This window comes from Hermetia illucens, chromosome 6, assembly GCF_905115235.1.
Source record: "Hermetia illucens chromosome 6, iHerIll2.2.curated.20191125, whole genome shotgun sequence".
Taxonomy (NCBI): Eukaryota; Metazoa; Arthropoda; class Insecta; order Diptera; family Stratiomyidae; genus Hermetia; species Hermetia illucens.
The window spans coordinates 38,039,814-38,066,510 of record NC_051854.1 but is presented as its reverse complement, the minus strand read 5'-3'; the positions used below and the strand labels follow the sequence as shown (position 1 = coordinate 38,066,510).

General features: G+C 44.6%; 1 protein-coding gene across 2 annotated transcripts; it reads right to left on the bottom strand.

The window, feature by feature from the left end:
• Positions 1 to 842: 842 nt before the first annotated feature.
• On the bottom strand, positions 843 to 24,397 carry LOC119658571 (odorant receptor coreceptor). Of its 2 annotated transcripts, XM_038066019.1 has the most exons (8): positions 24,217 to 24,397; positions 15,168 to 15,469; positions 3,034 to 3,170; positions 2,604 to 2,981; positions 2,163 to 2,367; positions 1,502 to 1,706; positions 1,275 to 1,430; positions 1,151 to 1,201 (listed from the first exon to the last, which is right to left on the bottom strand). In XM_038066019.1, the coding sequence occupies exons 2-8, from the start codon at positions 15,467 to 15,469 to the stop codon at positions 1,151 to 1,153; spliced, it is 1,434 nt and encodes a 477-aa protein (XP_037921947.1). In that variant the 5' UTR covers positions 24,217 to 24,397. The 2 variants fall into 2 exon arrangements, with proteins under 2 accessions (XP_037921946.1, XP_037921947.1); XM_038066018.1 differs by lacking the exon at positions 24,217 to 24,397 and having other exon boundaries at positions 843 to 1,201.
• Positions 24,398 to 26,697: the final 2,300 nt, after the last annotated feature.

The following is a 26,697-nucleotide window of genomic DNA, read 5'->3' as shown; positions in this document are numbered from 1 at the left end:
AAGGATGCAGAATGCCGAAAGGCGGCAAGGCAAGAGTCGCTGGAGAAGTGGCAGAAACGGTGGGATGACTCGCAGAGGGGTCGCTGGACCCGCACTTTGATTCCCCGTATTGAAGAGTGGATCCAGCGACGACACGGTGAGATTAACTACCATCTGACGCAATTCCTGTCAGGACATGGCGGTTACAGGAAGTACCTGCACCAATTCAGGCTGGATGATTCTCGCTTGTGTCCTGAATGTGGTTGCACACCTGAGGACCCGGAGCATGTTATGTTCCACTGTCCACGATTTCTCTCAGAAAGGAGGAGTCTGGAAGACTCCCTGAAAACCACTCTAAGCCCGCAGAACATCGTCGGGGAAATGTTGAAATCGGAGGGAAACTGGTGTGCGGTGAACACCGCCATCAAACGAATACAAGAGGAACTGACAAGAGCGGAGCGCGCAAGGAGGACGCGAAGAACGGAAGGCGTGGTCGCGTAAAGCGCAGTCCACCCCGCGAAGTAATGCTTTGCGGCGGTCCCGCGGGGAAGGAAAAAGGAGAAAGTGGGGGTGGTTTTAGTGGGTGAGAATCCCACAAGCTGCTGCAACCTGGCGCGGCAGTGTCTTTCTAAGATTTCCACCTCCATCCATAAAAAAAAAAAAAAAAAAAAAAAGTCAGACAGACAGACAGACAGTAAACCGATTTTAATAAGGTTTTGTGTTTACACAAAACCTTAAAAACAAAATGAAAACCTTAGTTCCCTATTTTATCTGAATCCGAACTAGAATCGCTTTCTAATAATGCCGTATCCATAGACCGCTTAGTGTATTGTATATATTTATTAATTCACGACGAAAAGTAATTAATTTCAAAAAAATTTATCTCTAACAACAAAAATATATATTTCTTACATACTTTTAAACAGTATCGAATTTTACTCTTAAAGTTCGAAAGATAAAGATACGAAGAAAACAGTTCTCTTCCAAACAACTTCTAATATCTACAGACAATTTAACAATAAATTTTAAAATCACATCCCCGACAGAATGAAGGAAATTATAAAATTAAAGGACTTGTTTCGGAAACAAGATATTTTACTTTGTTCCTAAATAGTGAATTTCGGTGGTAACAGACATGAGCAAATTCATGTTTGTAAAATTTCTTGTCATTTTACTTGAGTTGCACCAACACCATGAAGTAGGTAACTACAGCGCCAAGCACCTGAAAAAAGATAGATTAAAAGATATTTTGCAGATGGTATCAATAATTCTGAAAGTGGTGATTGTTCTCTTACCGATGCGAATAAATCTAAAGATACCGTGAAGAATTTAGCACCTGAGATGCTCATGGCTTTCTGGCACTGCTGGCAAACAATTTGAACAAAAGTTTTTGCTTCTTCCGAACCGTCATACCAGTGGCACGAATATGCCGCTTCCATCACAGATGAGCTCTGAAATTATGAATATTTATAGATTCGCTCTCGGAACGTCTCAACCTCATGGGCTGGGTGCCGGTGACTACCTCTTCAATGAGTCGATTTCCGAATATGCAGAAATGAAAGACTTGCGCCAACGAATAGCAGAGGTAACCAATTACAGATAAAGCGTAGGTATTGACACCTGTGATTTTGGTCGCTTGATAGGCCAAAAGTGTGAGCTTGATGGTCGATGTTAACATATGAAGCAGAAGAGCCGCTCCGTATGTGTCGCCGATGGCTGCAACCAATCTGTAAATAATCCACTTTGAGTATTTCGCCTTGACGTGCTTCATCTCACTTAATATCTACTCATCAAAATAACAATCTAAAAATCTTACAAACTTTCCTTCAATATCTGTTTACTTTTAATTAACAAGTACTAAACCTAAGCCCAGGGGAGATCAACTAAAACGACTCAGCACTAATGCTATGTATCTTATGGGCCAAGGAATTTTAATAAAGTTGCAGAAAGCGAATCTGGAAGGTCGAACAACTTTTAATTTTCACGGAACGCGGTAAGATGACTTTTATCGATCACATCACACTATCTTATTTGGGAAAGGTTACGTTGCCATAAAAATTCTTTTCGGTGATATTGAAACTCTGCTCAGTAATGACAAAAGCCACGGATTGTGTGGTCTAATGAAGAAATTCGAGTTCGACTTTGTTGATATTCCCTCCAGGATAAGTTTGTGCGATATTCACCTTACAACGTGCTTATGCCGTTCAACCCAATACTTGATTGCACTGCGAACCATCATCTCCTGTTTCTTTGTTAATCCGTTGGGATTATTTACATTGGTCCCGTTCGTACCGAAAGTCTGGAGCGTGGTAGGTGCTCGGTACTGAACTCCCCAATCTGCCTTGGAGCTGTAGATACCGCTGATATCAATTTCGGTTGGTTCCTTTTCTGCGAAAGTCAGAGAAAAATCGTTAACGGTCTAAATTTTAGGATATTACACTGCTAAAATGGTATTTACATAAAAGGTCGTAATCACTATTTAAAAGGAACTGAAAATTTGTATGTTACCAATGGGAATGGAGCTACGTTGAGAAGGCATCTATTAGTAGTATCTATGATGACGCTACTTCAGTTGCTTCGTTCTTATATTTTCCGTAGCTACTATCTATTTCTAAAGTATTTACCTTCATTCGTGATAAGTTCTGATTTGGACGAAGCAGACAATGTGCGGAACAATGCTGCAGTATTTGGTCGGTAGGTATCCAACGAGGCAGACAATTCCATCAATGGCTTCATGATACCTTTTAGATGTTGAAGTTGCTCACATGCAAATATTAACCATGAGCAGAAAAGCACATCCGTAAGATTGGCTTGACACAGCGAAAATAGCAAATAGTAGACTTGGAATCCAAACGAAATGTAGTACGGCATCCCTTTCATGGCATTCCAAGGGTAGAAGGATTTGATTGGCAGACGCGGAACTGGGACGGTTTCACTCTCGTTTGTTGCTTTGTTGAATATAAATTTCGTACTTTCACCGAAAAATGTTATTGTCGTCCAAGCTGAAATCGAATTTTTTAATTTGATTCTTTATTGAGCTGATGTAATCCTCACCTATGACAGATAGAATGGTGGTTAACATGACCAAAACTAAGAGCTTCCTCATTTTAGCTAAGGCAATTCCATGGTACCGGGCGTCCGACTCAGCGAAAAGTGGATGCGTGTTTGATTGATTCCAGATATTCAGTGTCCTGAAAATAAGAAGCGTTAATATCTTTCCAACAGACAAGGAGATGCTAATAGATCCGTTGCTTCTTGTAAAATTATTCTTTACAGATTTATTTATATTATATTATTGCTTCCTGTTGTCGACGACATTTTTTATGCTGCTTCTCCGGAGGACGTAGAGGAACTCAATGGACTGAAACATATTTCCTCAAACACCTCAAACCGGATCATGGACCTTGGCCAAATGCTCTGGATTTGGAAAAGGTAAGAAGTAAAGTTGAAGTGAAGATAAACACCAACAAAACCAAGCTTCTGGCACATGAAAAGTGAACTCCACTGTTACTCGAAAGCTACAACCCTTAACACCTGTCTGCCTCGTGTAATCAGAGCGCACTGGGTTAACGTTATCTGAAACGAACAGCTTGCTCGTCGTATAGGTCTGGCACTCATACGAACTGTCATCGGAAGGCAGAAGTGGAAGTGGATAGGTCACACATTAAGTTGCTTGTCTTTGGATGTTCGCAACAAGAGGGGCGCTTGTATTGGGCTCATAATCTGCTGACGAGCCTGACGCGTTCGAACTCAGATCCTACAAGAAATCGCGTAAAGCTCATTTAGTTAGTGCTGATTAGTTGAAGGTGTTAGGCCCACTTGCGGTCAAAAGGTTGTTAGACGGGAGTGTAACATATAAGTGGTAGCTCAGATGGCACGTATGTGGGAAGGTTGAGTACATATGAGTACGTCAAAAGGGTGTTTACCAGAGAAATTCCTGTTGTGGACTTTGGGCTTGAGATGGGTCCTGACGGGCCTTGGTTACTTGAATAAATGTCTCTTCTCGCAGAACCTTGTCTACACTCAAGGTTGTATTCCGTGTGGGGCAGACTCAGAGGACTGGTTTCATGTCACCTGTTTGTCTAGCATATTGTGACAGTCATAATCTAGGCGATATGGGCGTTCACGTAGTGACCGATTTCTATACTTTTAGCTAGTGCCTTGCTACCAGTGATACGTTTCATGCGATAATGCATATGCGCACGCTGCCTTCCGAATTCCTAATTTTGTCTTGTAACGTCTGATGTGTTGTATTGTAAATAGAGAGCCAGTTGACTGGTGGAGAAGTTTCGTTGAGGTTTTTCGCACTGAGCTGATCCCAGTCAAACTGGTTGGGGAGTGTCGTCACCACCTACTCAAGGAGGCGATTAGACCCGAGCCTGCAAGGGTCTCATCTAAAGTGGCTCTTGCCATGAAACCCCACCGGAGATTATCTGGTACGATGGGAACCCGGATGTTTCTCTGAGAGCATATGTTCTAGGAGAATTTCTGGAGGATATGCTCTCAGCTGGATTATCTGCGCGGGGTGAGGAGCCCCATTTTAGGAGTTCCATGATGGTTGCGCCTATATTGCGAGGAGAGCTTGCTGTCTTTGCAATCGTGCAGTTTCCCGGTACAACTCATGTTGTACCTCTTAGTTGCGGCAGAGGAATTATATAGGCATCGTATCCACTGTAGAAACAAGTACACCTGCGCTAATCATAACAAGGCTTTGATTATGGTCTCCAAATGAATTCGTGCTCGGAGAGGACCATTGGGTTATGCTTACACGGCTCAAGTTAAACCACCAGGACTATCCTTCCTTTCCGTGTGTTCGTTTTTAAGCTTTTTCTTGCATTTTTTTTTATAAGAGTGGAACGCAGGATATGAAGTTTTCAATGTTCCGTGAGATCGGCCCTGAGTTGGTTGCATGCTCTACCAATAGCTACACATTTAGCCTGGATTCAAACTCGCGCTTATGATACCTTGGTTTTTGTCCTTTATCCATATGTTTTTCGCGGACTATTTTGGAGAGGAACATGTGGATCGAGAATGGAAGTAGTAACTTTATTCTTGAATCGCGGCTTGTCGTAGCAAAGATTACACTAAACAGGAAAATCCTAAATTTTTTTAATCTGAGGATGCCTTAAAGGCTGCTCTTCATGGACATCTGCAGTGTGAAGAAGCGTGCATTCAGGATGTGATATATGGGGATTTTTCCTCTCGATTGCCCAATCCTTAAAGTCATTACAGGGTAAGGTGTAATAATAACAGCTAAGCAACTTACTATTGTTACTTGCATTCCCAGAAAGCTTGATTATACCATGGCCTTTTTTTGGCGATACTGGAAGTCCTGAGTCCATACCCACTTAATGAGGGACCGGGCCACTCTTCCTTTTTGGGTTAAACACCCAAGCTTCCCCAAAAGAAAGTTGACTCACGGTTTCGTCCAAGGCAGAGACCTCACCCCTGTCCAGAGAGCAGCGTGACCGAAAGTAACAACAGGTGGCAATCGCTCCATTTATACATAACCGCAAACTCGTCATGAGTACGAATTATATTAAAGTGAAATCCGCCGTAAGTTCAGACCTAAACCAGGGCGAAGTGATTTTTTTCTTACTTTAGGATGCTGGGAGTCCTGAGTTCGTATTCACTTGATGACCGACCAGCCACTTGGGAAGCAACTTACTTCTCCTCTTGTGGTCTACGGACTCCTCTTTTCTTGATCCATGACCATTTGCCATAATTGACCATAATTTTTCTTCCTGCTTCCGAAGTTTAGATATTCTAAATCGGCCGCGCAAGGGAAATTTATCGTTGTGGCTGCCCCACTTGCCTTTGACGCGCTACATGGCTGGCGGGATGGGATTTCTAAGAAAAAAGAGGAGGAAGAAGGAGAAGAAGGGAGGAAAAAGATTGTCAAGTGCGGTGTATGCTGGAACGTTTGGAATTTTAAATCGACGGGATCGCTGTTGTAATGGAGATATTCGGTTTTCCTATCGAGACCAAAAGCAAACGTCGTCATTCATACCTATTTCAAGATCATTTGTAATATATTGTGCTACATTATTACTTTGAAAAGTGTACGGTAATTTCCAATCTTAAGCTCAATAGAAAAATTGTTAATTTCAGTCCAAGTGACAGCTTAATCCGGTCGTATCTGGCGCAGACACCGAGGTGTCACGCTTGAGGTGAGTAGTAAGGCGGCAACAGCGGTGCAACATGAAGAGGCTGCAATATCCCTCAGGACAAAATCGTCCTCCGTATCCACTGGGACTTTAACCATTGTCGAGAACCATGTCAAAGACAATATTAACCAGATGAAGGACAAAGTTCCCTAAGCGATGAATGTGAAGACTGAGGTTATTTTCCGTGAAGACATAGGACTACATATATTTCAAAAAGCCCACGGACCCTCTTCCCGCCCAATCGGACCGAGGGGCGACCAACCTAAGGATGGGGTGAAGGCAACATCCAAAGGCCCGCATCACAGCAATGATGCGTTTTAACGCAAAGTGTGTGCGATCATGCGAAAATGTATTACTACATCCCGATTGTCGCAAGGACTTCAGCCAATGACGCGGAGGTTCTACACTACAGAGACATGGATCTTATATCGAAGGCAGTGCGGATCAAAACTGAAACCCATTAGGTCAGATTGTTACCGGACAGGACTCTTCGGACTATAGCACAGGTTGCAAGGATAACTGCTTTTTGCATCTCCATGTATAGTCCAGCCCTGGGGTCAAGCAGTGCACTGCAGGATAGACTGATGCGGAACATAGCTCCCCGAGGCCAACCTATCTTTCTCTAAGGATGAGTTGCCTCTCCTCTGGGACGGTGTGTGCCTTTTCAGGGGCCAAGCCTCTCGTCTACCAAGACCGTTAGTGAGTGGTGATAGCCACACCCTGTACGAGGTGACCCTACTATTAACAAAACGCTACGGATCTAGACTGGGGAGTCGAAAAACACCTCCCCCAATCCAGGGTGTCATGCGAACCGTGCCCATTGGATAGTTTGCAGTCGGGGGTAAATGACTGTATTCGAACGGAGCCTCACTGATACCTGGTCGCCTCAGTGAGTAAGTTAGATCTTACCGTGCTACGGGGGGCTATGGCACGGCGGATCTCTCAACCCCCATACTCGTGGGAATCAAATGAGTACAAAACTAGAAAAGAAAACAAAAACCAAAAAAGCGGGGCCCCGTACCGCACCAAAACTGGTTAATCAGGCGGAGGCACGTCTCCGAATTACTGAAAGCCAGGTGACTACACCCAAGAAGGGAGAAGTTCGGACGTCAAGCAGTGGATCCAAGGTGAGCATTGGTATACTGCGTGAACTACAGCCAACGAACACCACTGTTCAAAGAGCAGGGACCAGCAAAAGCACGTCTGAGATAAATATAACAGACGTCAGGAACGAGACAGGTCTCAGTGGCGCCGGGGTTAAATGGTACCTGCGCTATCTGAAGGAAGGCCTGAAACCAGAAGAGGCCCTTAAGAAGGCTCAGGACAGGCCTAAGCCATCTCTACCGGAGCCGAGAAAGCGGGGAGCAGCAGAGATCAGCCCGCATGAAGGGAATGCTCCCAAAAAACCCAGACCTGAACCCACGGGAGGAGAAAACCCGGGCAGGTCAGGAGTGAAAGCAGGACCCAGGAAGCCCGGCATTAGCTATGCTAGTGCGGGCAAGGGCATTCGACTGGCCATACTGCCAAAAAGGTTTCCCGAGCAAATACTCACTCGGGAGGAACAGGAAATCATTGAAGAACTTGTCGTCAAGCAGATGATCAAGGGTTGGACGTCGAAACTGGTGTTCACCGGGATACGCTTTCGACCAGACCTTATACTGGTGGACTGCGCGACGGAAGGTACCGCAGAATGGGTTAGAACCATAATTCCTAGATTGCCAGGCTGGGAAGGGGTGGAACTGTCAACATGTACTGGAGATGATATACCAGGAGCCCACATGGTGACAGTTTTTCTCCCAAAGGCCGCGGCAATAGTAACAGAAGACCTTATGAGACTCCTAATTGCTCAGAACGAAGATCTCCATACTCGACTATGGAGAGTCTTCAGAAGCAAGGTAGAGGGAAAGGGTAAACTCCTCACGATCGGGGTAGATGACCGATCCCTAGAGGCAATTAAACGTCGGAGTTGTCATATCAACTACCGATTTGGCAATATACCCGTGCATGTGCACAAGGAAAAGCCAAGGAAAGAGACCTCGGAGGAGGCATCGGGTGGAAAACTTACCGATGTCCCTGAAGAAGTCGCGGAAGCCATAGAGGCGGAAAGAACGGGATCAACCAGAGAAATAGACCTGCTGCCCAGTGAAGAGCAGAAGCTGGACGACCTAGACCTACGACTCCTAGGGCTCGGGGTGGACAGCGACGCGCAGGAAAGCGCCATGTCGGAGGAGGAGGGTGACACTCCGACAGTGGAGAAGAGCTCCAAACAATAACGAAGCCAATTGCCAGCACTAGGATATCCCAGATAAACCTCCACCATGCGAGAGCTGCATCTGCAGTGATTGCAAGGGCAAATTCCAAGGAGAACATTGGAATAGTGCTGGCTCAGGAGCCCTGGGTGTACCGGGGGCAGATTCGCGGTCTGCAAGGAGGAGACATGCAGGCAATTTGGGACTCTTCTTGTGAAAAACCAAGAGCTTGCATAATTCTCAAACATAATTTAAAATACATATGTCTTTCAGAGTTCTTAACCGGGGACCTTGTGGCTATCCAAGTCTCATTGGAAGCCGGGAGGAGCACTCGAGAGGTAGTTGTAGCATCGGGATACTTTCCAGGAGACGAGAGCCGGGCTCCACCGGAACAAGTCGCAAAGCTGACGGAGTATTGCGAGGAGAGGGCGTTACCACTTCTTCTCGGCTGCGATGCCAACGCCCACCACGAAGTGTGGGGAAGCAGTGACACTAATCGTAGAGGTGAGTACCTTCTCGAATTTATTCTTAGTAATAAGTTAGAAATATACAACGTAGGGAACACTCCAACATTTGTGACCAGCACCAGACAAGAGGTACTAGATATAACTCTAGGAAATACCCTAATGAATGGGATGGTCAGGAATTGGAGGGTGTCGGATGAACCCTCAATGTCTGATCACAGGATAATCAGATTCGACATTGAGGGTAACTCCGAAATAAAAAGAATAATAAGGAATCCCAAGAGAACGGATTGGGAATCCTACACAATGCACCTGAGCAACAGCATTGCCCACCTTCAAGGGGGCGGTGACATCAGGAGCGAATTAGAATTAGAAACGGTGGTGGAAGACCTCAACACAATCGTCATTGACGCATATGAGGCCAGCTGTCCGGCCAAGACAGTCAAGTCATCAAGGGATGTACCATGGTGGAACAGGAACTTAGCCAGAATGAGAACGGAGGTACGAAAACTCTTTAACCGGGCAAAACGAACCGGGGACTGGCGGAGGTATAAAAATGCAGTGACTGCGTATAGCAACGCCATCAGGGAAGCGAAACGGAACAGCTTTAGGAAATTCTGTGAAGGGATTGAACAGATCACAGAAGCAACCAGGCTGTACAAGGCTGTAGCCAAAGACGGGAGAATATCCTCTGTCTGCCTGAAAAAGGAAGATGGGACATTCACCGAGAATGAGGAGGACAGGGTACACCTGCTTCTCAGAACTCATTTCCCGGGGTCCTACCCATCGGCGGCAGGCGACAATAATCTGTCTCACACCCCAACAACGAATAAAAGGGGAAGGAAGGAGAGCTGGAAACTAGCAAAAGAGGTATGCTCAGAAGCTAGGCTAAGATGGGCAGTGGGAAATTTTCAACCAATGAAATCTCCCGGAGCAGATGGCATTTTCCCAGCACTTATCCAGAGAGGCCTAGGAATTATCTTAGAGTCTCTTCTGAGGGTGGTAAGCGGGAGCATAGCACTGGGTTACATACCAAGGGTATGGAGACGGGCAAAAGTGGTTTTTATTCCGAAGGCGGGTAAAAAGGATCCTTTTCACCCTAAATATTTCAGACCAATCTGCCTAACATCGTTCGTACTCAAAACGATGGAGAAGGTCATAGACAACTATATTAGAACTAAAGTTCTAAAGCGTAATCCCTTACATCACTGTCAACACGCATACCGGGCAGGAAGGTCAACTGAAACTGCTCTGCATCAGCTGACAGAGGTACTACGGGGCACCATAGAAACAAAAGAAATTGCACTGTGCGCGTTTTTGGATATCGAAGGATGCCCTGAGCCGCAAAGGAGTGGGAAACACCCTAGCACTCTGGATGGGCAAAATGCTAGAAAGCAGACAAATAGAGGTACAAACAGGTACAAATTCTATTATCATGAACACCACTCAAGGCTGTCCACAGGGTGGAGTACTATCGCCGCTGATGTGGAGTATGGTAGTGGATGAACTCCTGGACGTGCTAACTAATACTAGAATACAAGTCCAGGGCTACGCGGACGACATTGTTCTAATCTGTAGGGGCAAATATGAAGATACCCTATGTGATAGAATCCAAACTGGATTAAGGGTTACTAGTGCCTGGTGCAGGAAGGTGGGACTGCGGATCAACCCAACCAAAACCACCATAGTACCATTCACTAGGAGGTGTAAGCTGGATCACCTGAAAGCCATAACATGATATGGAGGTGAAACGAGAAACAGAGGTCAAATATTTGGGAATCACGCTAGACCAAAAATTACTCTGGAAGACACATGTCGGGAACACTTGTCGGAAAGCCACGAGGGCTCTGATGACTTGCAGATCCATAGCAGGAAAAAAATGGGGTTGTAGCCCGAAGATACTACTTTGGATATATACTGCAATAGTAAGACCAATGATTACCTATGGAGCGGTAATGTGGGCAGAAAGAACCCAACTCAGCACACAAGTCAGGGAATTACATAAGCTCCAAAGGCTGGCTTGCGTGTGTATCAGTGGGGCAATGAGGACATGCCCAACGGCATCCCTGGAGGTCCTTCTGGGATTAACTCCTCTCCATCTGCACATACAGATGCAGGCAAGGAGATCAATATTCAGGATGGCCGGTAGCATGAGTGAGGCGGGGAGCTGCCTAAATCGAAGGAAGATTGACATCCTTTCTAGGCGGTATCCCGAATTACTGATACCGAGGGACAACATGACAACGAGGTTTCACTTCGATAAGAAGTTTGAAACACGTTGGAGTAACAAGGCAAACTGGGAGAGCGTGGCTGCGACATACGGCTTAAACCAGCAACTGATTACTTGGTACACTGACGGATCCCTCACAGCAGAGGGAGCGGGTGCCGGTGTCATTGGTCCAAGGAAAATGTACTTTGAGCCAATGGGCAGGTACACTAGCATATTCCAGGCGGAAATTTACGCCATAGACAAATGTGCCTCCTTTAATCTGCAAAGGAACTACAGGGGGCAGAACATAGCTATTCTCACCGATAGCCAAGCAGCGATCAAGGCACTTAGGTCCAACCAGGTGAACTCTAAACTGGTATGGGAATGCCTTGAGAGACTGAATACACTCGGCTCGTCCAACAAGGTCTGGATACTTTGGGTTCCAGGCCATGCTGGGCTGGAAGGCAATGAGGCAGCGAATGAACTAGCCAAGAAGGGTTCAGGGATGCCTTTACACGGGCCAGAACCCTTCTGTGGAATCGGAAGCGGTTTCATGGCTATGCATCTAAGAAACGAAGAGAAACGGTTGAGGGAACTATATTGGGCGGGCCTACCAGGGATGGAGCAGTCCAGGGTGCTAATTGGGGGATACGAACCCATGCGCACAAAGGATTGCTTAAACCTCACCAAAAAGAACCTTCGAATCATAGTGGGAATTCTCACTGGTCATTGTCGGCTGAACTACCACCTAGGGAAGCTAGGGATATCTACGGACATTGCCTGCAGGTTCTGTGAGGAGGAGTACGAAACCTCTATGCACGTCCTGGGACAGTGTCCGGCACTTGTGCAAAGTAGGTCGATACATCTGGGAGAACACTTAATACCAGATGCAAAGCTGAAACTTCTGGAAGTGGAGAACATACTAAAGTTCCTAACGGTTACAGGCCTGCTTGAGATACTATGATCAACAGGTACACTATAACCAGTAAAAGGGGCACAATAGTTCTTCAAGGACGCGGTGCGACTTTCCCTTAACAGAATAATCATAATAGTCCAGCCCTAAGATCGAGCGTTTTCAGCGCTTTATGTAAGTTCTGCGGGACTAATCCCGTCGCTGAAATTACTACTGGGACTACTTCGATCTTTTGTAGTCTCCAAGTCTGCTTCATATCGTCTGCCAAGGGGCCGTAGTTCCGGATTTTTTCGTGCTGTTTTTCAACAGTGTTCCGGTCCAACGGTACGGCTACATCGATTATAAAGCACGCTCGTTCTTCCTTCAGAAGCAGAACTAGATCGGGTCTGTTATGATTAACACTGTGGTCGGTGGCAATAGTGTGATCCCACAGTAGTTTGACCTGATCATTTTCCAAGATTCTCTGCGGAGTATACTTATAGTAAGGATGGTAGGTTGCCACTAAGTTATACTTCAACGCAAGGTTTTGATGGAGGATCTTGCAGACGGAGTAATGACGGTTGGTGTACTCGGTACTGCTCAACATCTTGCACGCAGATGTTATGTGCTGGATGGTCTCCTCTTCACAGTTGCATAACCTACAACTGGAGTTGGTGATTGAGGTGTCGTGAAGAATGTACCGTTTATAATTTTTTGTTGGGATTGAAGCATCCTGAATTGAAGTAAGGAATGGTTCGGTCTCATAGAAAAGTACACCATTTGTCAACAATTTGTTGGAGGCTTCGATGTCAATGCCTGACAACAACAAATTTTTGATATGACCTCCGTGAATGGGTTTCTCTTTCCACATGTCGATCTTCTGTTGGACTGAAGTAACATTCGACATGGGATACCATTCTCTGCTTGTCAAGTTCAAAGGAGATAATTTATTATCTGCCATGACGGTAGCCTGATGTATTTGGCTAGAGGATTGTTTCTCATAGAAAAACTCACGAAGAGAATGCACTTGATTGTAGTGCAACGTTTTTAAATCAAGTACCCCGCTTCCTCCCTGATGACGTGGGATAGTCATCCTCAATTTTTTGGCAGCTCTATTGTGCATGTTGTTGTTTGCAAGAACTACCCTTACCCGTCTATTCGTCTATTGACAGATTCTAAATCCGTATTACTCCACTGTATTACACCGAAATTGTGGAGAAAGACGGGAATGGCGAAGGTGTTGATTGCCATACAGCTCAGTTTTAAGGACAAGATCCAGACGCCGTTCAAATTCCCCCAGCAACTTAGATTTGATTATTGCCACAGTAAGTGTTGTTGCTTGCAATATGCCGAGGTATTTGTAGACGTATATATACAAATACTTAAAATATTGATACAGATTTAAAGAAAAGAAATCAATGTATATGGAAGGAAGAAAATCACAGATTTAAATGTATTTCAACGAAACGCCTCCAATTTGCTAATCGAAGAAGGTTTTTCTGTTGCCTGGAGGGATTTGAAAGTTTTATTTACGGTTTTATATTTAGAAAACAGTTTTTATTTGCTTTCATCATCATCATCAATGGCGCAACAACCAGTATCCGGTCTAGGCCTGCCTTAATAAGAAACTCCAGACATCCCGGTTTTTGCACCGAGGTCCACCAATCCAATATCCCCAAAAGCTGTCTGACGTCCTGGCCTACGCCATCGCTTCATCTTAGGCAGGGTCTGCCTCGTCTTCTTATCCTACCATAGATATTGCCCTTATGGACTTTCCGGGTGGGGTCATCCTCATCCATACAGATTAAGTGACCCGCCCACCGTAACCTATTGAGCCTTATTTTATCCACAATCGGACGGTCATGGTATCGTTCATAGATTTCGTTATTGTGTGTCCTACGGAATCTTCCATCCTCATGTAGGGGGTCAAAAATTCTTCGGAGGATTCTTTTCTCGAACGCCAAGAGTTCGCAATTCTTCTTGCTAAGAATCCAAGTCTCCGAGGAATACATGAGGACTGGCAAGATCATAGTCTTGTACAGTAAGAGCTTTGACCCTACGGTGAGACGTTCCGAGCGGAACAGTTTTTGTAAGCTGAAATAGACTCTGTTGGCTGACAACAACCGTGCGCGGATTTCATCATCGTAGCTGTTATCGGTTGTGATTTTCGACCCTACATAGGAGAAATTGTCAACGGTCCCAAAGTTGTGTTCTCCTATCCTTATTCTTCCTGTTTGACCAGTGCGGTTTGATGTTGTTGGTTGGTTTGTCTTCGGTGCTGACGTTGCCACCATATATTTTGTCTTGCCTTCATTGATGTGCAGCCCAAGATCTCGCCTCAATTGCCGTCTGCTCGATCTGGATGTCTCGTCAAACCAGCCGTTCCGACTACTTTTTTTTATTTCCTTTATTTGCTTTAGTACATATAAAAGAAGTAATTATTATAATGTTTTCAGCTCTAGACTCGTACTGTTCCCTACATCTTTCCTGGGAAGCGTCGATCCTTCCATTTATTTGGGGTCCCCCCCCCCCCTTATGTTTAAAGCGACAGGGGACGAACGATTAAGTTGGGGTGGGCCGCCGCAGGACCACCATATCATCTGGTCGCCCATGAAGAAGAATGGAAGACGGGGCCGCCTGTCGCGTAGATGTCCGAATCGGCTTAGAGTTGATCCTCCCCCGTCCGTTCCTCGCGGGTTAGGTTTTCGTGAGTTAGTCCTTTCCCTTATCAGGCTATTAGGCATTTAAGCTCCTTTGGGATTGAAATCCTTGGTGATGGGCTCATGACTTCACGTCCCTATTATAGAAGTTTACCCCGGGTGGATTTTGTTTTGTTGACTCCTGAGTTAAGGTATGCGATTTAATCTTTGTGTCCTGACCGGGAGTTAATATGTGGGAGCCAATAACCCCGGTCTACATCCCGCCGCACTGCTAGCTTTCAGGTTAGTTCCAGCACGTGCCGTCTGGTTTCATATATTACCTCGCGCAGTCGGTGTTCACGACTGGCAAACTTGTTAGAGAAGTTTAGTTGATAGGACAGCTTTGGTAACCGTGTTAGTGCTAAGGGGATGGAAGGTTCTCATCATAACAGAGTTGGCGCCCAATGTGGGGCCACATTTGTTGCACCCGCAATACATTTAGGATAATATAACATTTACACTAATTTAACTAAGACTTTTAAAGCCAACATTCATAATCCTTACTTACCTGTAAAAGTTCTTTGAATTTACCGCAAAATATATGAACTTAGTTACGCAATGCGTGAAGAACAGCGCGGTAATTGTGTTTGCTGACAATTCATTCACTTCGCCCGTGTTGAGCGCTACGTTGACCAGGATCAGAAGAAATTGCAGAATGATTAAGAAAAGATGGACGGTTGAGTAGACTTTTCTAAAAAACAGGGGCCCTGATGTGTAGTTGAACAAGAAATGCCCAAAGGTTTGCATTAGTCGTATATTGGGCATCAAATCGGCCACCAGGCCCACATATTTCTTCTCTTGCATCTGCATCTGAAAGATATTAGTGAATAATCCGTTAATTATTTTTTTAAAATCTACCAATAGTTAAAAGAAAATGGGTAATCCTTATGGGTTTATATGGTGGCATGTGCGATGAATAAAAAAGCCATTGAGGTGTTCACTTAATTTCGTTCATCACGGGCAGCAATATATCAAAGGTGTCTAGCATTTACAGGCTCCAGGACGTTGATTAACGTGCACATGGGGGTGTGCATAAATCGGTACATATGATGTATTGCAAATTGTTTCTTTGTACCGCTTGCTATCAACAATGAACTTTGTGTTACGTGAATAATGAGGGCAGTAATTTTTACCTCAATCCACAACGAGGTAATTGAGATAATTATCGGATTCATGGTTTATGGTACATCTAGACACGCTGCTATGGAGATATATGTGAGGTAAAGGTAAATATTCGAATACATAGCACCAATCCATATGAGGTGTGATCAGCGGTGAGTACAATCTTTCATTTTGCTCGTTTGAAAAGGTTTTTGTGGTGGGCAATCATTGTCATTATCCATGATAATCATATCGGTCGTTATGCAGACAACTATTTTTGAGAATTTTTACTTTATAAATCTGTGTGGGATCTTTCACTTTCACTAAAATAATATTAATATTGTCGTCGAAAAATTTGAAGGAATTACCATATTATGATTTTTGATATATTTTATCTCCATATTCTCATCTTTCCTCCCTGGAAAATTTCACCAATAAATGATAGATACGAGTAAATGGACGAGTAAAGACGACTGGAACATTGCAAACTAAATCCGTACATTCAATAAAATATGATAATATGTCGGGAAATGGGAAGCTGGACGCTTCAGGCATAAAAGGTTTTGTGGATCTTTTATTCAAAAATATTTGGATACACGATGGTTACATCAGGCATCTCTTGGCTCATCAACATGCACGACCCGACTGAAGTCAAGTGTCCAGTGGAAAACGAGTTTTATGCACGCCTGGAGACACTGTTTGACTCACCCCAACAAACGATGTCAAAACACTGTTGGAGGATTTTAATGTCAAAATTGGAAACGAAAGCTCGGGGAACCACTGAAGGACATAGCCTTCGTGAGAAATGCAATCATGCCAGCGGCAGAAATCTTGTCGTAAGCTTCACGGCTCATTCACAAATGGACCTGGAAATCACTAGACGCATATACCGTCAGTCAAATTAATCAGGTCCTCATTGGATGTACGATAATATCGAGGAGTAAACTGTGATTGAGGCCATCACTTGGTGAAGGCAACATATCCGTGAGAAAACTCCTCAGTGCACCAATCAGGAATCAACCCTACCAAAATCTTCGCGGCTACGGCGCAGGCATACACAGCCGTCCTGAAGGAAGAACTATTACCTATGCTACACGACATCAGCAACATACATGTACTCGGGTTCTGGAAGAACTAAAAGGCACCATCAGGAAAGTCGCAGAGAACGTCGTGGGATACAAACCCGGTGGAAGGGGTCTACTAAATGCGATCCACCAACTACTGCTACGAATCTGGGAGGACGAGGAGATCTCAGATGGCTAGCGCAAGAGCATCATCTGTCCCATCCACAAAAAGGGAGATATATTGCGTTGTGTAAACTACAGAGGCATTTGACTAGTCTGTTCGTCCTATAAAATACTGACAAAAAGTCTGAAGAATAGACTAAGACCATACGCCGGACGACTAATTGGTGAGAACGAAGTCGGTCTCAGACCGGATCTTTCCACAACCAACCAGCTTTCTACCGTTAAACTAATCCTGCAAAAGTACTGAGTACTCTCAGTATATTTAAGGTTGACGTCTCCCAAATCTTTGTCGACCTCCGGCAGGCATGTGACAGTATAGATCGAGGAGTACTGTACAACCTGATACTTCAATTTGGTATACCATCGAAACTAGTACGACTGACAAAGATAACTATGACCAACTCCATCTCAGAGCTTAGGATCCAGAACAGACTGACTGATCCTTTTAAAACACGTACTGGTTGCACCGGCATTCTTCAACCTAGCACTCGAATACGCTCTCCGAGCAATGGATACCAACACCAGCGGGACACTACTCGTTAAGTCGACACAATTGTTAGCGTATGCAGATGACATCAACATCATGTCTTCAAACCTGACCGACGCAGGAACAGGAACTTCTGCATACTCTTGACACTACTGCGAAAGAAGTTGCACTACGCATCAACAAAGCGAAAATAATGATTCAAACAAGAAATAGGACGTCAGATCATTCATCACCATCGACATATTGGACCTCAACATGGAATTCGTGGAGGTATATATGTGGGTGAAAGGACGCCAATGAGACACACTGCCGTGTGTCAAGCGACGGATACAGCTGGTGAATGAAACTGTCTTCTCGGTTCTTCCCATAATGAAATCGAAGCATGTGAACAGAAACACGAAGCTCCACGTATACAAAACCGTCATACGATCAGTGCTACGCTATGGGTGCGAAACCTGGACCCTAACCCAAGCCTCCGAAAATTGACTGAACACTTTTGAAAGGAACGTCCTTCGGCGAATTTTCGGAGTAGTTCGCAGCTAATGCATTGGATTCGTTCAAACGCACGTATAGTGCTCTTCCCAAGGATGTTTTGGATACCATCTATCTATGAAGATCTCAGCAAGGATATCCTCCTGGAGCGACGTGTCAGAGGTTTTACGCAGAGGAACAATGTGAGTTCCAACCAATTTATTTGGAAAATAAGAAACAATGGACAGAAGCAACAAGTGGAGAAATCGGAAGCTGGATGCTGCAGGTATGAAAGGTTTTGTGTATTACTTTTAGAAAGACATTTTGAGTGTGCATTCGTACCATTAGGATCTAGCATATTAGGGAGTGCAACGTTTGGACCTCAAATCGGCTCCGCAAATGAAGTCCAAGAAAATGGTAGCAAATGTCTGGACAACTGTGAAACCAAGGAAGCAGGTAAAAAGAAAGAAGCTTCGTCGGGATGCAATTATCATTGGAAGCAGAAGTGACCTCTCTTACACTGAGATTCAAGGTACAGATACAAGCTCAAAGGAGATCCGACCTAAGTGTCCTGAGAGACAATGTCTCATGGTTTTGAAGAACGCAGAAGGGAGAACTACTCTGAAGTTCCAGCGAAGACGTAGGACGAAAGGATGCCGAACTGTCAGAATTTGGTTGGTAGATCCTCAGGTGAGGAAGTTACAGTAAGGCAGTTAACCCACAAGATAACTGTGGAGTGCAGAGACTTTGTCGAGATCACGACGAAGGAGGATATTTGCAGAGAATTGGTGCAGCAATTTCATGTCTAGAGTACGGTCACATAGCCAGATCTTACACAAGTAAGCACGATAGGTCTTACCGGTGCAGCCTGTGTGGTGAGAAAGGACATCTAGCATGCCATTGTGAGAAAAACCTTGAATGAATGTTGTGTAAAGATGCAAGTTTTGATGATAAAGACCACGCCGCAGGAAGCGGAAAATGCCAAAGAGTAAATGAGAATTATTCAGATAAGTCTCAACCATTGTGAGGCCGCACACGATCTTTCGAGCTAGTCAGTCCTAGAGCTAGATGTGGACGTGGCGGATATTAGTGAACTATACAGTGCAAAAGATAAAGGGATATGGGCCACCGACAAAAGTGGATAGTGCGTAATTTGGACGAGAGGACGATACCCGTTCGAAGAGATAACCGCAACGCAAGCATTTCATGTCTTAGTTGCTACGCTCCGTCAAGTGCAACAAGAGTTGAGTATGAGCTAATTTTGCATGAAGTGGAGTTAGACGCAAGCGTATGATCCCCATTTGTCACCGCGGGAAACTTCGTGGTGTATCGAGTGCGGTAGCAAGGTTTAACAAGAGGGGGCTTATATTGCTGGAAGCGTTTTCTTCGCTGGACATTGTTCTTGCTAATATCCTTCCGGAAAGGGAGAATAGGTACAGTGGTAGATATTACCTTTGTAAACCTTGCGTTGATAAGGGAAATTACCTGGCAAGTTAGTGAACACTACACGCATAGCGACCATCAAGCTATACTGTTTAATGTAATGGAGAAAAGGAGAATGGACCACCCGAAGGACATAAAGTCATGCCGGACGAAGCAATGGCGCTCAAAGATGTATGACGCGGAAATGTTCACTGAGATATTTAAGGCTAGTTCCACACCAATAGGTACAGCGAGTGAAAAATCTGAGCAAATTGGCATAAACTTCGTCGCAGCCTGTGATGCCTCTATGCCAAGGCGCAGAAATAACGCTCATAGATTACCTAAACCGTGGTGGAGTGACGAAATCAGCCGACCGCGTGCTACATGCCTGGCAGCGAGAAAAAACTACCAACGCGCAAATGATCACCAGGAAATTGCACAGAGAATCAGTGAAAATAAACGGAATTCCTTTAGAGAACTTTGCGAAGAGGCCGACCCGTGGGGGGCGTATATCGCGGTAATGGCTAAATTGAAAGGAAGGAGTACCCCGCAGATGAAGTGCTCAGTTTTGATGCGAAGAATAGTGATCACTCTATTCCCACAGCAAAAGAAATGCACCATTGCAGTTGAAAGAGAGCACCCTACAACGGATATCCCAAGTATAACAGAGGATGAGCTTACCATTGCCTGCGAAAAGGTAAGGGCTAAAAAAGCGTCCGAGCTGGACGGAATACCAAACGCGGCTTTCAAGGCGGTGATAAAAGCAAGACTGGAGTGGTTCATTTCCACTTTTAATACGTCCTTGGAAGAGGGCACCTTCCCGACTAAGTGGAAAAGGCAAATGTTGGTGCTGCTACCAAACAGTGGTAAACCATCTGGAGAGCCATCGTCGTATCGTCCCATTTGTTTGCTGGAGAGTATGGGAAAGTTGCTGGAGCGCATTATATGCAACATGCTGCTCCCATTTGTAGAGGAAGCAGGAGGCATGTCCACACAACAACATCGTAGCCAATCTGGCAGAGGAATCGATTGCAGGTATAAGGTGGAAGGGCGGTACCAAACCATTAAGCCAGCTGAATGTGCCTAACTATGTTCAGATAATCATTAGGAATTATTTCGTGAATAGAAAGCACCTCTATGACACCGACGTAGGCCCAGTTGAATATTTGATAACCGGTGGAGAGCCTCAAGGATCAGTGCTGAGCCCACTGTACTGGAACGTGATGTATGACCATGTGCCGCGTATCAAACTCCCACGGCAAGCTATCCTTATCGACTATGCAGACGACATCGCAATTGGTGTAATAGACAAACACCTGGAGGATGTTATCTGGACATGTAGGAGATTGGCAAGGCTGATCAAGTATTGGTTGGTATCACATGGATTAGAGTTGGCAGAATACAAATCTGAGGCTGAGGCTTTTAATGTTCAGGCGTATAGGAGAAAATTATCTTCAGTATATCGCCTGAGTGCGTTAACAGTTGCTAGCACCTTCCAAACGACGTCAGACGAAGCAGCTTTCGTAGTCGCGGGAATGGTGCCCATTGATATTTAGGCTAGGGAGATGCGAACACTATACACTTTGAAAGCATGCAGTGACCATAATACCGACGATCAACTACGAGAAGAGGGGGCACGCACAATCAAGGTGTGGCAGAAACATTGGGAGAATTCTCATAAGGTGAGGTGGAGGCACAGGTTGATTCCAAATATTCAGCTTTGGATTATGTGCAGCCATGGAAGACTAGGCAGCAATATTCAAGGATGTTTCTGACAAGGGAGTAGAAGAGTGTTAAGGAGGGCTGGATTGAGGTAAAGTCGGAGGAGGAACGTAGGATAAAGCCAGACATTTTGGAAACAGTATTGATGATGTCAACGAAGTTTGCCGTCGAATATTACACCCAGGCCTTTGAAGGAGGTCAATAGTGAAAGGGGTTGTCCACTGAGAGAATAGGAAAAGGATGTTGAGGAGGATTTAAGCGAATAGCACATCCAGTGGCATTTGTTGACATTCAGTGTTAGCGTGTTGACCGAACATCAACGGACTAAATGATCAAGGTTAGACTGTAAGAGAGCACAGTCCAGCGGAGTCGAAACAGAGGCAAACAATTTAAGAGGATGGAGGCGAGGTCGTTGATAAAAAATAGGAAGAGTAGGGGGCCAAGTATAGAGCCTTGGGGAACGCCAGAAGAAGGAGAGAAGGAACGAGATGAGTAACCATGAAAAGCAAATTTTCAGGAACGGTATGAGAGACAGGAGGAAAGCCAGGAGATGATTGAGGGAGGGAAGTCTAGTAATGAAAATTTAGAGAGGAGAATGTTATGGTCCACGGTATCAAAGGCTTTGAACAAATTGGTATAAATAGTACGGACCTCCTGTCGTCAATTCAAGTATTTAGCAACAAAGTTAGTAAAGACCAGAACGTTTGAGGCCGTAGATCTATGTTTCACGAAACCATGCTGCTCTCTGACAACGAGGTGACCGAAGTGCGCGATCAACTAAACGTTGAACGTTGATATTTCCAGGATTTTGGAGCGAGAGGAGAGAAGAGAAATGGGGCGGTAGTTCACAGCAAGAAAAGGGTCTCCGCTCTTGAGGATAGGGATGATAAGGGCCTCTTTCCAGAGACAGGGACAGTAGCATTCATCTAGACTTTTGTTGTAGATTATACTCAGGGCTCCCCCTGAAAATGTGTTTTCTACGGTTAAGGAGGGAGAAGTTCGCATCGGGGCCAGGTCCGACATTGGAGTGAAGATTACCAATAAGGAACCCAACCAAGGAAGGCGGAAAGATTGGTATGGCCAGAGATACGAAGCAGTCCGCAATTATGAGAGGTGTAGAAGGTGGGGGGCTCGAGGGAGAAAACACTGAAGAGAAGTAGGTGGAGAGAAGGTCGCAGGATTGTTGTGGGGAGTTGGCAGTGGAACCAGCGAAACTGATAGAAGAAGGGAGGGATTGAGTGGGATTACGCTTCGACGCTCAATAAGTACCTGTCACACGCTTTTTTGACCATTGACTTTATAGTAGAGCCTATAGCCTTAAAGTGAGCAAGGTCGGCATCATTCTTAGAAGCCCGAAACTTCTTCCGCAGTGTATGTTTCAGGTGAATGTTAATAAGAATTTCCATTGCGAACCAAGTTGGGTACGAACATAGGCAGGGAGGGGAAGAAGGGACATAACATGAGAGGAGATCGAACAGGATATTGTAAATGGTGTTTAGAGCTTGATCATATGATGAATTGTTTAATATATGTACCCAGTTAAAAGACGCTAAAGCTGAGTTCAGACCGTCAAAATTGGCTTTGTGGAAGTTGAACTTAGTGCATTTACGCTTGGTTTTGGGTTTTGAGCGAGGGAGAGTACAACCCAAGGAGTTTTTGATGGTATTGAAATTCAGGGCAGAGCAAGTGTTCATAAAGGAAGAAATTAGAAGGGAAGAATGGGAGAGGTTGTTGGAAGGAATTGGAAGACTAGGATGATTAGGCCAGTTGAGCATGGGAAGGTTGAAATCTCCACAAAGGAAGAAAGGGAGGGAAGGGAATCTTATGGTAAAGAGTTCAGACAAACTGTCAAACAATTCTTCGTACAGGTGAGAAGGGTAAGCACAGGGGACATATTCATAAGATATTATGAACGGGAGGAAGTTGGACGGGGAGGGATGAAGAGCAACACAATCAAAAGGAAAGCAAGAGTTGGAGAAGATAAATTCGGCGGGGAACGTATCTTTTATTGCAATTAGGATCACACCGCCGGTGGACTTACGAGATGCATCCCGGTCCCTGTCACAGCGGAAAGTGGAGTACCCTTTGGGGAGCTCGGAGTTCAATATGGCATCGTCCAGTCAGATTTCGGCGCGGATAAATTGAAGGCCCGAAGCTTGGTTCTTAAATCCCTGACAATCTGATAAAACAGACGGGCAGTAAACATGAATCCGGTTATATAACTCGGCGAGGCAGGCGAGTTGCCCTGAAATTTACGTTACTCCCCCTCCCTCTAAAGGAACGACCAAAGGAACTTGAATGTGAACAACTTTTCCCTTCCAGCCGGGTTAAATTTAATAGTTCCAGTTATCTTTTCAGCTTTCGTTATTGAGAACTTTGGTCCTTTCCATGGTAAGCAAATCAGTTTAGGGAGTTTTGTACGAATTTGCGTCTTTAAAAATCCAAAGTTGGGTCGATTCGTTAAAAAACAGTGATGTTTGCTCTGGATCGCTTGATCCATAATTGCTTCAGCAACTTCATAATTTAAAATCAGGGACCGAATCTGAGGACGCCCGAATTAATTACCTTCTTCCTTGAAAACATGATTCGAACCTTTTGTTTTAAATGAGAAGTATTTTGAAATGAAGTCTCTCCTATGCCGCCATATTTTTATAAGGGTGTCTGCACAAGGCGGGCATCGTTCACCTTCAAGTATAACTTTGGAACTGAAATTTAATTCAAGGTCGAATGACTATTTTCTGGAGAAATTTCAGTCGTAGAAGTCGTGATGCCGTGATTTGGAAAATTCTCTTTTATTGCTGAGCAAAACCAGTTTTTTTTTTTGGATTCACTCTCCTTCAGGACGGTGAATTTAACTTGAATTATGAATTTCAGAAAAACTGAATCCAACAACAAGAACAGTTTATGCAGGGCTAAATATTGACTCTGGATTTCTCCCTCAATTTTTCTTGGAAGATAGAATAATATATGTTGACCTTTCTGGCAAAGTATTAAAGTCTTTAAGTTGGGATCTTAAAAGTTTAAGATAAGTCACGTCACTTTCACAATTTCACGTGGGATTCCTGGGACACTTCTTGAATGCATTTTACATCAGCCCAACAACGCACCTTTTAAACGAATTTACTCCAAATTTATCCGACGTGATAAAGATTTGACATCAAACTCAGAATAACTTCTTAGAAACGCCAAAAAGTATCCAAAAATCAGCCGAAGATGATAATTTAGACAACGAACAACAGAAATCCGTAGTAACTCATTCAAACTTAAAATCGAAATGAGAAATTTCAAGGTGCTGGCTTCCTACTCAGGTTGAAACGACCCAGAAGGAAGAATACATCCACATACTTGCTTTGAATTTTTAATCTAATCAAAGGACAAACGGCTGCTTTCAACTCGATATTATGAACGTGGCCCAATCCTGTTCTAATTCTCACGGTTCGTAATAACGAAGGATTCCTATTAAGCCTGATTGTATTGTGTTTGAGCGTCGTAGGTAGCATACGGAACATTTCACACATTTAAATGATCCCCTAATGGGGGATAAGTTGATATTTGAATTTAAAATAGTTTGTGGCGGCTTAGGTTTGATTACTAAACACATACAACCACAGATTTGTTCACTCACAAGGGGTAAAAGTATAAATCAAGGTTGGAGGCAAGTTGGGGAAGGAATCGCAAGTGAAAAGCGACGCGGGGGTTAATTGAAAACCGAATACGTAATACGAGAAGGAAATATAAATATTATATGTACATATATTGAATATTATCCAACAATTGAGTGTCTTGGTCAAGCAGTAAACACTTTGTTGCCCCCAAGTTCTAAAGGAAGGATATGGGACGGAGAGCTAAGTATCATAAAACCCCCACTGCACCTTAGTTGCTGTTAGACCGTGAGGACAACTGTCCTAAATGCCCTTGGCCGTTGTTTTTTCTAGTTCTTCTATTTTTGCAAAATTAGCCCCTAATTAGAATGAAAAGTAAGGGTTCATCCAAAATATAATTGGTTGGTGCCGTTGGCAGGATTCACATAATACGCTTATAGCGAATATCTCTTTAGTTTGTCAGACAATTTTCTATAGTTTAGTACTGACACTTCATATATGATGTCTTAGGCTACTGTACTTTTACGAGAACAGCGAAGCTTTGACCTACTTTGAAGTTGTTAATAAACGTCCTTAAACGTCCTCAACTTCTACTAGCATTTTCCTCTTTTCCCCTTTTCCAATCTGCGAGGATTTCAATTTCTTTATGATCACCTGATTGGTGAATTTCGGCGCTAAACTGGGATGTCTGGAGTTCCTTACTAAGGCAAGTCTAGATGATGATCACCATCATCAACGGCGCAACAACCGGTATCCGGTCTAGGCCTGCCTTAATAAGGAACTCCAGACATCCCGGTTTTGTGCCGAGGTCCACCAATTCGATATCCCTAAAAGCTGTCTGGCGTCCTGGCCTACGCCATCGCTCCATCTTAGGCAGGGTCTGCCTCGTCTTCTTTTCCTACCATAGATATTGCCCTTATGGACTTTCCAGGTGGGATCATCCTCCTCCACAACCGGACGGTCATCGTATTGCTCACAGATTTCGTCATTGTGTAGGCTACCGAACGAAGCCACGATTTAACGATCAAGGTTTTCGTGATGGGCTTCTCCATTTGGAGTGCGCTGACGAGGCTGCCTTAAAGTGGCTCCAGCAGGTAATCCCAACTTTGAGTTCCGGCGGTTGGCCCAAGTTCACTATTGTGAACATTGAGCTACGCAGCACAGAACATGTCGGATGTTGGCTACCGGGCCCTCGAAGGAAGGCAGAGGACATCATCCGCATGCTGAGTGAACAAAACCCGGGCATGGACTTTGCACACTGGAGGGTAAAGTTCATGAATGCCAGGAAGGACCAATCTACAAACGTGGAGGGCTTCAACTTGGTATTCGAACTGGACCAACAGAGTCTGAATGTGCTCAGGGGAAGTCACCATATGGTGCTCCACTTTTTCCTATATAGATTGAAATTCAGTCATATCAGAAGACTATAGGGCATCATCTCCATTTTGAGAGCGAAGAACAATGATGGTCTTCGACTCATACAACATAGAGCAAATTGCAGCATCTTCGGTGCGCTCTCCCACAATGGAGACGTGCGCGGAGGGTAATGCATAAAGGGGCGGAACCCCCATATGGGGGCACGCACTGGGGAAGGGACTGCAAAGTGAATCATACCTACTAGTAACTTCTCCTACACCTTCCAAGGAACAGGCGGAAGGAAGATTTTGCCGTTCGGAAGCCGAATTATTGGTCTGATAAGCCTCCCAGACTTTCCACAGCCGGGAGTGGTGTCCAATAGACATATGGGTCTGTAGGAAGATGGTTCACCAGGAGGGTTACCAGGTTTGGGCAACAACACTAATCTCTGCTTTTTCCATGCCTCAGGAAAAATCCCATCTGCCAAGCAGCACATCTAAAGATGCATGTAGACTGTAACCCCTTGTGTTCTCCTGAGGGAACAAACCCTGAACGATTTTCAGTAGAAGATCGGGGCATGTAATTTGTGAAGCTGCCTGGCCTCTAAATCTCCCCATCACAACCCTGTGT

What these genes read in the sequence shown, in the direction of transcription:
- LOC119658571 (XM_038066019.1), bottom strand. Translation starts at nt 15,469, where the DNA reads ATGCAGATGCAAGAGAAGAAATATGTGGGCCTGGTGGCCGATTTGATG. An exon ending in CACCATTCTATCTGTCATAG is followed by an intron (nt 2,982 to 3,033) that starts GTGAGGATTACA and finishes ATTCGATTTCAG; the next exon opens with CTTGGACGACAATAACATTT. An exon ending in CTTTAGATTTATTCGCATCG is followed by an intron (nt 1,202 to 1,274) that starts GTAAGAGAACAA and finishes ATCTTTTTTCAG; the next exon opens with GTGCTTGGCGCTGTAGTTAC.